The sequence below is a fragment of the Lolium rigidum genome, chromosome 7, assembly GCF_022539505.1.
Source record: "Lolium rigidum isolate FL_2022 chromosome 7, APGP_CSIRO_Lrig_0.1, whole genome shotgun sequence".
Taxonomy (NCBI): domain Eukaryota; kingdom Viridiplantae; phylum Streptophyta; class Magnoliopsida; order Poales; family Poaceae; genus Lolium; species Lolium rigidum.
In genome coordinates this window covers 225,223,725-225,237,252 of record NC_061514.1, presented here as the reverse complement: position 1 = coordinate 225,237,252, position 13,528 = coordinate 225,223,725, and the positions used below count along the sequence as shown (strand labels likewise).

General features: G+C 46.8%; 1 protein-coding gene across 1 annotated transcript; it reads left to right on the top strand.

Moving 5' to 3' along the window:
• The first annotated feature begins 390 nt into the window (after nt 1-390).
• Nucleotides 391-5,826, top strand: LOC124677401. Its single transcript, XM_047213390.1, has 3 exons — nt 391-641; nt 949-1,021; nt 5,492-5,826. The coding sequence occupies exons 1-3, from the start codon at nt 548-550 to the stop codon at nt 5,553-5,555; spliced, it is 231 nt and encodes a 76-aa protein (XP_047069346.1). The 5' UTR covers nt 391-547; the 3' UTR covers nt 5,556-5,826.
• Nucleotides 5,827-13,528: the final 7,702 nt, after the last annotated feature.

Genomic DNA, 13,528 nt, shown 5'->3' with positions numbered 1-13,528 from the left:
TTGACAAGCGGGCGGCCGTAATATTCTGAACTACTTAATTTACCCATATCTATGCTTTATATTGCTTGGTTGAACCTCACGCTTTTTGATCTGACAATCGCTGGTAGGTTAGTGACGATTAGACCCCTATTTAGGATCGCTTTACCTCATTTCATATTTTTTGGAATAGTTTGATACGCGGGTACCCATTTACCCTGTCGGATGGTAGGTATGGAAAAAACTTATACTCGTTGACGGGTTTGCTGGTGCCATCCCTTCTCAATGGTCTCGCTAATTCCAAATTTTATAAATTTTCAATGCTACGAGGGCGTCAGCGCAAAGAGTCAAAGAATCAGTCAAATAAACCAACCAGACTACCATCTAAAAAAATCTAGGCTGTTCTGGAAAATCGAGACTGGTTAAATGTCATAAACAGGCGTTCCATAGTAGCAGCACCATCGCTTCAGAGTTCAGACTTGACAATAGATTCAGCGAAGACACGCGTGCACATCAACGACAAGTCCCCGATCGACCGTGGGGTGATTGATTACTCCGCCGCGAGAAGAAGATGGGTGAGATGAACTGGGTGAGCAAGAAGATCCACCTCTACAACGTCACGATGGGCCTCTACATGCTCGATTGGTGGGAGCGATGTCTCTTCAGTATCCTTCAGTTTATCTCCACTTTGTTGCCGCTTGCTGGCCAATTTCGTCTGTGTTACGGGGAAACCCGTCTCTCCTTCTAGATTTGCCATTTCTTTAATTGGATCCGATTTTGGTTGTTCCAGCGAACGAGATTTAATTTTGGGCACAGTTCCAATTCGTGTTTCTTTCTAGTTGATAGCGTGGTATTGATTTCTGCAGCCGTATGGGTTTCGCTTTGAGAAAGGAGAATGGCTAAATTGTTTTCAACGATTTGCATTATTTATCCGGCTACTTCTTGCATACTTTTCCCCTTTAACTCGTGTAGACATAATGGTCCTGATCCTGCTCTGTTTCATCTTCCTGAATGGATCTCGCTTCGCCATCGACGTCTATCAGAGGTACCCATCCCACTGCCTAATATCCCCATCTGTACTCTGGAAACTTATATATAAACCTGCTGGGGTCAAATCTTAATTTAGTTGTGCTCCTGTAGATCTTTAAGTTGAAGGTTTGATTTCTTTAAATATAGCCGTATGCTCTCAATTGTGCTATCTACCTATGGCGAAAATGGGTCTCCTAGCTCGTTTAACCCGTTCATTTTACTAAAAACACTTCCGATGAGACTATTACTTCAAAATTCACCTTATCTAGTCTAATGAACTTACTTTACTATGTGTGACAATCATACTCAGCGTTTAAAGTTGTTCCCGAGCTTCACCATAGCTGGTGCCGTGTGTCTCCACTTACATGATCGGCCTAGACCCGTTAGAACTTCTACTGCCGGGTCATAGTTGGTATCGAAGTATTTGTTTGTTGAGAGGTGATCTTTTATTCTATTTGTCGTTAAAGATTTTTGGGTGGAGAGGGGGTGACTGAACCACTACTGGCACCAACCCCAACATATATAGTACTGTAGTAAGAAGTTCAGTGTAAGTAAAGTAAGAGAGTATGTTGCAGAAGAAAAAGAGGAAGAAAAATAAGCTGGAGAAGGAACCAGATTGCCAAAGAGCACATTCCAACCCAACCACCTATTTAGCGAGTCTAATGTCCTCAGATTGATAGATTAATTTGAAACTTGATTTGATTATGTTTCAGTAGCGCCCGTTAGGTTGTTTCAGGTCAGTTTAATCCTTATTTTCAACGCTAAGATGTAATTTTGGTTGCTGAGTACAATACACAAGTGGAAATGGCATCCTGGAATCTAAATTCAAGGAAGGTTCGTGTAAATATGTAAATTTAGAATCTGGACATTTACATCCACAAACTTGTACAAGTGGCCGGAATTTTTTTTGATGTACTGACATGCCATCCACATGGAACTGGTAGCTGATCTTGCAATTCACATATGGTGCTAGATGTTTGACATGGTACCCTCCCTTTTCTCCTCCCTGGAAGCCTAGAGGCATTTCCTCAAACTATCTGTGTGTCTAGGTATCTAAGGCAACAAGTTGAGTCGAGTCAATTAGATTTCCTCCCCCCCCCCCCCCAACTGATTGGTGGGTAGTTAACGCAGTTGACCACTAGTTAAGCTAAGGGCAAAGCAGAGTGAGGAACTGCAGGAGCATCACTCGATGACTCAAAGGCACAAAGTTGCAGGTTGCAGCATTCGATTCCACATCTAACTAATAGTAGTAATAGACAGCCAGAGCAAAGAATAGGTAGGAGGGGCTATGGCATCACTCAACACTTGGAATTTCAGCACAGCCTGAAGCTAAGGAGGCAGCTCTTGTAGAAAAACAGGGTACGTCCACACAGCAGACTAGCAGACCAACAAACCAAAGAAATTAAGAGATGGCATAGGAGAGAAAAGGTGAGAGGAAACTGAGCAACTGATCTTGGGTTAGGATCTCAGGTCTTTGAGTTAGAGGCGAGGTGGAGGCGGCAACGTGTTGGGAGGCCTCGGCACTGGAGAGTCTCACAAGCGGAAACGACGGACCTCTCGCAGACAAGATCCGCACAATGTGGATGGCGCTTGGATGCCTCAGAGGCAGAGTACTACCGGAGAAAGGTGAGGTGGTCAGGGCCTGGAGGTGGTGGTGACACCACCGCACTTCCCACGTGCAAGTTTAGTTATAGCCCTGCTTTGCAAGTATAGGTGTTCTGTAGAAAATAAAAACTAGACTAGCCTCGATGGGCTCGAAAATGCTCGCCCAGCATGGAGAGCTGTCGGTACAAATATGAGAAAAGTGCTAAGGTAATAGGTTCCGTGATGGTAACTGCTGTGCATGCTCATACTTCCTAGTTAGTTGGTACCCAGCTGAAAATGAAACAAACCAAACAAGTATCTAGGCCTTGTAGACTGTGGCCTGTGCTCACTATAAACCATTACCCAGCTAGGCATTATCACAGAACATCTAAACATCCCCCAAATATCCCCACCAAAACTTTTGTTGAAGTGGTCACATGCAACCTAGCTGCGCAACTTGCCTTCCTTGGTCGACTTCTAGCCGCCTAGTCAACAGCTGGCCGATAAACATGCTGCTCGACTCGCTCTGCTAGTCTAGTTGTTGTGCTAAGCCGTGCTCGCCTATCTTCTATCTGACATAGCGACTAACTATGGTCCAATCGACAACTAGTCACTGGCTTAAAACCATACAATGATACAAATATGATCAGCAACGTCTTGCATGGGATTCAAGATATGGAGCGCATAGCCAATCTTGCTGGTTTTACATCACGCATGAACGTTGGACCTTTTTCAACCAATTAAACAAGTTTTTGGATTAAATGTTTAGTTTTATGTTCATCAACTTAGATGCATCTACTCATGTTTAGGTAATACCATTGGCGCTATACTCTAATCTATAATGTTAGTCAGAAACAAGCTTAATACCTTAGTGGATATTATTGTCCCGCTGCATACTTTTATTTTTTTTCTCAAAAACATGATGGTGACAAACTACCAATTAACTGTAATACGACGAGGAGTACTTCTGTTAGAGTACATCATGGGCCTGGCTATAGCCCATTAGTCTTAGGGTTAATTAGAGATAAGGGTCGCTTACTTAGGGGTCAAGTAAATCTCTCTATATAAGGAGAGGAGACGTATCAATCTAATCAAGCAAGAATTAAGAAGGAAATCCCTTCCCTCTTGTCACCGGCCGTGGGCAAGGCCCCCGGCCGGCCCTCTCGCGCCCTTGCAACCCTCTCTCTCCCTCCCAAACCCTAGTAGCCACATAACACTTGGTATCAGCTTTCCCGGGTTCGATCATGTCCATCCCTCCACCGAGTTCTTCCCACCCGCCGCCGCCGCACTCCGACGTCCCCGCCGTTCTCTCCCCGGCGGAGATCACCGCAGCCCTCCGCGATCTCGCCACCGCGGTCCAGGAGATCCACCTTTGGCCGGCCCCTACGGCCGCCGCCGGCCGCGCCACCAGCCGCCACCACCGGGCCGCTGCTCCTGCCGTGGCAGCCGCCGCATCTGGCGGTCTCCGCCGCGGTCGCCGCCACCACCCCGCCCTGGTTGCCGTGGTCGTCTCAGCCCCTCGCGGGTCCCGTCATGGCCGTGGCCTCGCTGCAGCAGCCGGCGCCGCCGCCGCCCTGGTTGCCGTGGTTGTCCCAGCCCCTCGCGGGCCCCGTCGCGGCCGTGGCCCCGCTGCAGCAGCCGGCGCCGCCGCCACTTAGCCCCGGGCCCACGCCGGCGGGAGTTCCGATCCAACAAGTCCGGTTCCCGCCCTCGCCGTCACCGCTTCCGTCTTGGATCGCTACCCGCCACGTGTCGGCGGCGGTGAGGTTGCAGGCTGCTGCGCGCGGCCTCTTAGCGCGTCGGCGTGTGCGGGAGATGCGTGGTCTGCAGCTGCCGCTCCTCCAAGTTGCCCTTCGCTGCGCACATGATCTCGCTCTCGTTCGTTGCGTCGGGGCTCTTGGTCATGCGGTTTCCCCCACGAGCGGCGGGCATGTTGTTTTTCCAGTGTGCAGCGACCTCAAAGCCTGCAACATCGGCGGTTGGGGGGACGCACCCCTCCTCGACAGGAGCGCACTGCGTAACACCACCGCATTCCGCCGCCAGCCTCCGCGAGGGCGCCTCCGCTGGTCGCTCTTGCGACCTCTTCCAGGTGGCCATACACATGCACTCCTTTTGTCCAGCTGGTGTCCATGGGACCCAGGTGGGTGTCCACTTTTTGTTAAGGGGTCTAAAATAGAGCGTTCCAGCCCATTTCAGGTTGAGAATAATAAAATAAGCCGAGATGTAAAAGGCTTGTCGAGTCAAGTCATCATTATAAGTTGGTTAGGTTGCAGCTCGAGGACGATCTGCATGTCCAGGTGGGGTGTAGTGTTAGAGTACGTTATGGACCTAGCTATAGCCCATTAGTCTTAGGGTTAATTAGAGATAAGGGTCGCTTGCTTATGGATCAAGTAAACCTCTCTATATAAGGAGAGGAGACGTATCAATCTAATCAAGCAAGAATTAAGAAGGAAATCCCTTCCCTCTTGCCATCGGCCGTGGGCAAGGCCCCCGGCCGGCCCTCTCGCGCCCTCGCAGCCCTCTCTCCCCCTCCCAAATCCTAGCAGCCACATAACAACTTCAGTCTTTGCTTAGATTAGAGCTCGTATATTGAATGGTCGTAAAATAATCAGCTTGTTAACTATGGACATCTGCAAGATAAGCTTTGATTGGGCTGCTATTCCAATCATAACAAACTTTTGAACTGCTTCGTTTTATGTGTGGCCAAACCACGCAAAATTAAAACCCCTGCTGTTAATCTGATTATTGATCATTATGTTGTTCTTCATTCAAAAAATATATACCTTCATTCTTTCAAGGAACTAATAAGCTTGTAGAAATTGTTTGTCTCTATTTCCGAATGAATCTCTTTCAGTCGTATTGTTGATCCTTGACGGCTTTCTAACGAGAATCCCTCTTTCAGCCACCTGAAGGTTATGTTCATGAATGGTGGAAAATATGACATGGGAATCGGCATGCCCTCGTAGGACCAACAGAGAGGAATCAAAGTAAGCTGGTGTTGAAAATTCAACGTCGTTCAAGTAGCCTGGAACTGCAGTTTTTTATACGAAACAGTTGCAATATATGTGAACTTATTTTCTGTTCCCTAAAAAAATATATTTTCTGTTCCCTAAAAAATATTTTATGTTGTTCTTGTACTATGTTCTTTTAAGAGAACATGCAGGAGCTGTATGTATATGCATTATTCTTGCTACAGTTGTAGATCGGATTGTACTGCTGTGCATAACTTTCGCGGTATGATTGTGACCTCCTCTTCCCATGTTGTGCCGCCAGAAGATGAGCATCTTCGGTCGCGTGAGCGTTTTGGGGACGTGTTTTGTTCGTGCCGCGTTTAGGGGACGTCGCTCCCCAGCCCCCAAACATTAAACAAGGGTTTTTAAAAACATAACCATTTATTAAATATAGCATACAAATAAATATGATTGCGGAGATTGTTTTCAAAGTAAAATACAACGAACAATAAAACAACAAATAAATAGGAGTAGATCAATGTGCCGCGGCATTTCCTTTGATCGTCCACAAATGCTCAACGAGATCAGCTTGAAGTTGCTCGTGAACATTGATATCACGGATCTCTGCGTGCATGGCGAGCAAATCAGCAAAATCTGCAGGCAACTTATGATCAACCTCCGCAAGAGGGCCTTCACACTCATATGGACCAACATGTGACCTGGCATGATTCTTGCGATCATCATCGATGATCATGTTGTGTATGCTCACACAAACCTGCATCACCTCCCACATTTGATCATGAGATCAGCTTAGAGCAGGGTACCGAACAATTGCAAATTAAGCTTGAAGCACACCAAAAGCCCGCTCGACATCCTCTCTGTCGTGTAGCAAAGTGGAAATTCTTCTGACCTGATGGATTCGAGGTTGTTTTGACAAAAATGGCCCATGTTGGATATATACCATCGGCTAGATAATAGCCTTTGGTATATTGGTGACCATTGATCTCATAGTTGCATGGTGGAGCATGCCCTTTCACTAGTCTGCTGAACACCGGAGATGGCTGCAACACGTTTATGTCATTGTGTGATCCCGCCATGCCAAAGAAAGAATGCCAAATCCTGCCACGGCTTCAAGCACCACACTGCAATATCCATGACGCCCTTTGTATATACTTTGCCAAGAAAACGGGCAGTTCTTCCATGACCAGTGCATGCAATCGATACTTCCAAGCATTCCAGGAAATCCTCTGGCAGCATTTTGTGCTATGATCCTTGCAGTCTCTTACTCAGTTGGCCCTCTCAAGTAGTATTTGCAAAACTTTTCCACCACAGTTCGACAAAACTTGTACATGCACTCAATGACAGTAAACTCACTCATGCGAAGGTAGTCGTCCTGTGTATCTGCAGGTGCTCCGTATGCAAGCATCCTCATGGCGGCGTTACACTTCTAAATCGATGAGAACCCGACAACGCCTACAACGTCGTGCTTGAGCTTGAAGTAGGGGTCGAACTCTCGAACGTTGTGGAGGATATTCATGAACAAACCCTTGCTCATCCTATACCGGCGCCGAAAATTGTCGGTATGTGTTGCGTCATCTGCGAAGTAGTTGTTGTGCAGCATGGTATGCCCCTTCATCCTCTGTTGGGGCTTCGACTTCTTTCTCCCCGGCCTTGATCCTCTGCGGCGCGGCCTCTTCCTCTTCTCCGCCTCGGCGTTAAGCACGTCCTGGAGGGCCGCGATGATCAGCAAATGCTCCCGGAGGTCGTCGTCGAAGGCTTGCTCGTCCTCCAGCAGTAGGACAATCATCTCGTCGTCGCTATCCATGTCTGAAGCAAAATCAATGGTTAAAATTGCGCGGCGGCAGACGACGCAACGAACAATGCCCAATCGCGCGTACATGACAAGTCGTCGAGCACCTTGTGTGCGCGGAGGTGGGGCGGATTTGATGCCGCGTTCTAGGACGCGCAGGCCAAGCGACGGCGGTGGAACGACCGGCGAGAGTGTCAGTCGCGACGATGGTGCGGACTCTCAGAACAGATCAGTCGTCGAAACGGTCGACAAATCCAGCGGCGGCGGAGGGGTGGGAGGCGCGGGAGGGAAGGAGCGACGAGGAAAAAGGCGCGAACCAATGGTTTATGGAAATAGTCGCCAACATGTGGGAGCTCGCCTCGCTTTTCGTTGTGTCCGGCATGCCCGGAGCGTCCCTGTGGGACGGAGATGGCCTCGAGGCGCCGAACACTGTATCGGGACGTGTCGGACAAAAAGCGGCTCTGAGGGACGTGGCTGGGAACGTTTTTTTATCCGACGCGCCCCAAATTCCTTTGGGGGACGGTTTGGAGGACACGACTGGAGATGCTTTTATATAGTAAAAGAATCGACGACCCGCACGTTTGGAACCCGGCTGCGGGCGAGGTCTAAATCAGGAGCATCAATGTCTGCTCTTAGATTCACACTTAATATAGCAGCTAATTAATACATTTGCTTTAACTTTTCTATACCAGTTGAATACGAGATGAAATACAGCAAGAGTTAAGGCAAATGTCAGAATAGTTAGTACTAGGGAACAAAATTTGTCAGAGTAGTACAATGTTCTTTTATTCTATATACGAGTTGCTAAATTGAATCTCAGCTTTGCGAATGAGAAAATGGAAGATCCAACTATCAGGCTGGATTAGTGAAAATGATTACTTGCAAAACAGCAGCATAATTAGCACATTACACATGTAAAACAAAAGAATATAAAATGACATTATTTTTTGAGACCGAAGCATTCAAGCATTCGACAGAGGTTAACAAAACGTTAACAAACTAATTATAACTCTAAATAGTGAAACTAAGAACAACTGAAAATGAAAGAACACCGCTTCTTCACAATGGGATCCATTGTTTTCTCAGAGTTCGTAAAACAATATTTTAGAAACATCATTATTTTAATGTATGGATAGATCCATCCGCAGCCATCACAATTTATCAATTGTGTAGATAGACAAAATGATTAATTTTGAACACGAATATTTGAACACAAAATGTCTATCAATGGTGTAGGTACTAAAAAAATCAAACATAACAATGTGAAGTTAATAAATATATGTTTCATCAAATAGTTGCTTCTAATTTAGAGCTTACTGAATTCATGCATATTTTGAGTAATTCTCTGTCGAATCTTCTCCATATGATTAATATATTTAGTTCATCAGTTTATCGATGAATTATGGATAATTTCAGGAACTGAAAAATGCATATAGAGTACTTTTTTTTTACCGTGAAGCATTTGGATTGGAAGAAAATAACAGGTTTCCTTTACCAGATTGGTTGAGATCGAAGAAATTGTATACAAATCCAACATGCAATACAGGTTGAATCATTGAAACCAAAAGAAACTTCGCCGTGTCAACTGAATCAGTCCAAATCATGCACCAAAAAACCAAAAGAAATACACAGTACAACTGAGCTAGCCCGCACCGCCGAACAACCGCCGCGGTGGGCATCAACGCCGGCCAGGAGGCGCGCTGGAGCTCGAGGGCGCGAGTGCTGGTGAGTATCTTGACGCGGCGACTCACCGTTGACGGCCGCTGCGCCCTGCCGAACACCACGTTGACGGCCGCTGCGCCCCGCCGACAGCCTCCGCCACCAGAGCTAGCTCGGCCATCCGGCCGCATTTGATGTTGCTTGTCACCGGAACAGGCAACCCACTGCCCAGATCTGGCCAGATCGAAGGAGCATGCTGCCTTGGACCTTGGGTGCACGAGCACGTCACCTAAAAGAGCTTGCTGCCTTGGAGCTTAGATTACTCATAGTAGGAGTAACATAAGGTAGTAACATCACATATCTCAAGGCATTTTGCTGATATGGCATGATAATAAATGATGAAAGAGAGTATGTTACCATAACAACACACTTTTCAAGGCAACATGAGTCTACAACATAATAAATATTAATTTGCATGACACCACACAAATGTTACTCTCCACTATGAAGGTAGTAACATAGAGTAGTAACATGTGCATGTTAGAGCATCTCCAGTCGCGTCCTCCAAACCGTCCCCAAAGCGATTTGGGGCGCGCCGGACAAAAAACTTTCCCAGCTGCGCGCCCCAAAGGCCTTTTTTGTCCAGCGCGGCCCGATACGGTGTCCGGCGTCCCGAGCCCGTCCCCGTCCCACAGGGGACGCCGGGCACGCCGGACACAACGAAATGAGAGGCGAGGAGGCGCGGGCCCGACCCGTCAGCGGCTCGGACGCTCAACCGCCACATACGTAGCGATGGTGCAGTTGCCAGGAAACGGAACCGTCGCATTGGCAACCGCGTCGACGGCGCGCCAACCCCGCCGGAATGGAGCGCCGACTCCTCGGAAGAGCAACCGCTGCTCTCTTCGACTTCTGCGCCGCCGTTCATCCGCGCTCAATAAGACCGGTACGTACGCCACCATTCATCCAAGCCTCCATCCGACACCTCCAGCGACGATGAGCTACATCTCCCAGCTCCCGTCCGACACCTCCAGCGAGGGAAAGCCTGCTGCTGGCGCCATTGGTGGGAGAGAGCCAGGACGCCGAGCAGCGGCGACGATTCCCCGCCGCCAGTTGACAGCGAGGAGGAATGGCAGGGCTGGGAGGAGGACGCGGAGGAAGAAGAGAGCGAGGACGCGGCGGCGGCGGTGGCCCGTGCGAAGGCGAAGGCGGCCAAGGCCAAGGCGGCCAAGGCCAAGGCCGCCAAGGCCAAGGCCAAGGCCAAGGCAAAGGCAAAGGCAAAGGCGCAGCCGACGTTCACCGCCGACGACGAGGAGGACTCCGACGCGTCGGGCGCCGACACCGCCTCTTCGGAAGAGGTGGCGAGCAGGAAGCGCCACCGCGATGACGACGACGAGGCGGGGCCATCAGCGAAGAAGAAGAAGTAGATAGTTTATATGTATTTAATTATATTTTTCCGAAGTTTTATATATAATTTGTTTATGTTCAACCGATTTGAATATTAGTAAATAGTTTTTTCTAGCCAAAAAAAGTACTTTTAATGTTTGGGGGCGGCGTTTGGGGGACGCGGCTGGGGAGCGACGTCCCCCAAACGCGGCACGAACAAAACACGTCCCCCAAACGCTCGATCCGGCGCGGTTAGGGACGGTTTGGGGGACGCGACTGGAGATGCTCTTACTACTCTATGTTACTCTCCACTATGACTAGTCTTAGGCCGAAGAGCACATTAGCGAGTGGAGCTTGGGAGGAGGAGCAAGAAGGTCAGAGCTGCGGAGGCGCCATTTACATCCTGGGTCAGAGGAGTTCGCTGCTGGTAGGAAGCTAACTAGTAGTAGCTTGGGTGGACGAGCAAGAAGGCCAGAGGAGCACGACAGCAAGTGGCTTCTTGGAAGTTAATGCGGGACAACGTCTGATCGCCACCCACATAAATTAAATTTTGATGGAAATACCAACAGTATACCTGAACAATATACATATGCTGTCAGCAACGTGGTGCCCTGTGAGTGGAGGAGTTTTCATCCTCGCGCGTTGCCGGGTTCCGTTCGCTATTTTCGAAGAATCGACCCGAAGTTTGGGACCTGGCAACCCGCGCGAGGATCATATCTAGTCCACTAATTCGTGCTTTATGATCTGTTGCTAATAAAGCAAGTAATCAATACGTTATATATACACGTGGGATACATATTGCATACAAATATGAATACACGTTTGGTGGGCCAGGGTCTTTAAGTGCTGACAGATGCAGCAGCTTTGTACTACTAGCGAATTAAAGCTCTGGCATATAGATTTTCAAACACACCCCGAGTAAATACATTGCTAATAAATTTGCGACGAACGTCATCTTGATCTTTCCCATGTCTAATTACTCCATTGGCATCAAAAATTGAATTTTGAAGATTAACTTTTGGTAAAGACTACCTATCGTAGTCCAATACAGTGCAAAACATCGGACCGATCCGGCACCGTCAGATTCCCATTACATCACTCGGCGCGCATGCATCCAGGTTTCATGCTAAAATAAAGGTCGCACGTTGCCCACCTCACCTATAATTCCGGTCAGCTCCTCCCAAACTGATCACTAAAATCCCGCTCGATTCGCTCCTCCAAAAAAAGTTGATGCGTCCGCCTCGTGTAGTCGTCGTCGCCGCCACCCTGACCGTCGGTGGCCTGCGGTCTAGAGTCGATCGGGGCGGCATAGCCAGGCCGGCAAGGGTGTAGTACTGACTCCGGACAAAGCAGCCTGTCGGAGATTGCTTCCTTGAACGTCTATACAAATCGGATATATAGGTAATTCAAACTAAATTTCATCATCGTTTATGCTGAATTACCATAAAGTTGCTGCTCCTTTCTGGCTTGATCTCGTAGTTAGCTTGGAGCTGCTCTGATCTTACCGTGGCGGTTGATCTGGTCTTGCCGTAACGGCACTACTCCGATCCGACGGTGTGGCTCGCCAACAACGACATCCATATGGATTGATTGGACGGGAGAATGCATCCTCGACACCAACCGGTATGAAAAAGAATTGTCGCCGCGAGATTTTTTTACATGATTTCTTCGATGTTGGATCACTATTTTCATGCAGGGGTTTTATTTTAAATAGGTCGATGCTATCAACAGTATTGGGACTGCATTCTGCCTACAAATCCTAGCCAAGTCATCAATGAATTTCATCCAGATGGCGTGGCTTATGTTCGACGAGGAAGACCAACAGCAGAAGCAAGCGAGCATGCGGCGTGTCATTCAAGGGCTAAAGCCTCATGGAATGATGTCTCCATGCGCCAAAGGAAATGAACCAAGTGTTTGTAACACATTGTTGCTTATGCATCTATAAAACATACCGTCTTGTAGAATGAAGCAAATTTGTTGTATGTAGGAAGCGTATGAAAGTGCAACACTGCTATTTTTGATAACTTGAAGGAAGCAAATACGTATATTGTCTGAAATATGTCAAATGAATGTATGAAGCACTAAAATGTACTCCAAGTCTCCAAGTATAGGAATGAATCTTCCACAAAAAAAAGAAAATATTGCAGGTTTCCTTACTTGTATGCTTCAAATATGTATCTTGTTTGAAATATGTCAATTGAATGTATGAAGCACTAAAATGTACTGTAAGTATAGGAATGAATAATGTTGCATGTTTACAATACTCAGTGTGCTTCATAGGCATATGAATGAAGCTTCTGGCACTTAAATCAACTATGTGCTTCCGGTACATTATGTTGAACCGTTCAAATTTCACGTTGGTAGATCCCAACATTTTTGAAATATGTATCACTTTACACACGACACAAATTATGTATGCCACATCCAAGAATTTTCATTAACCATGGAAGCAATATTAATTTTGATGTCCACATAAACATAGTTTGATATGCTTCAAAAAATATATTTTTACATAGAAGCAAAATTCAGCTCTAACGGAAGCAAATATTAGTCGCAAAGGAAGCAAAAATAAATAACATCAGAAATTTGCATGCCTGAATTTTGCAAAAATTGCATGTTAACGGAAGCAAATTTGCATGCCTGAAATTTTGCTAAATTGTTGCTAGTTTCCTTCAAAACGGGGTTTTTTGGTTCCCTAAAAATCCCGAAGAGTTAAGTTTGGGAAGCAGTCAAGGCGTATCCTAGTAATTAGTGGTTTCTGTTGATACGAGCAGTTATTTTGGAGCATGCAATCAGGCGCTGATTTCATGGAAACTCACACCGAGCCTTCTTCAAAATCTAACGTCCAGAATGCTTCCTATCGTGCGGCTACAGAATGGTCCGACGGGAAGCCACAAATCGGGCGCCGATTCCTAGTGGCCCCCTTAACTTTTACGTCTTAGAATAGAACATAATAAAATGTTAAAATATAAAAAATGTGATTTTACACAAATAAAAAATTAGACATTTTAGTATTAATTATTTTTGTGTTATAACAATAATTTTGAAACGTTATTATTTGAATATATGGAAAGATCCATTGATAGCCATATTTAATTATTATAACTAGTAATTATTTTGTGTTAGTATTAATCAA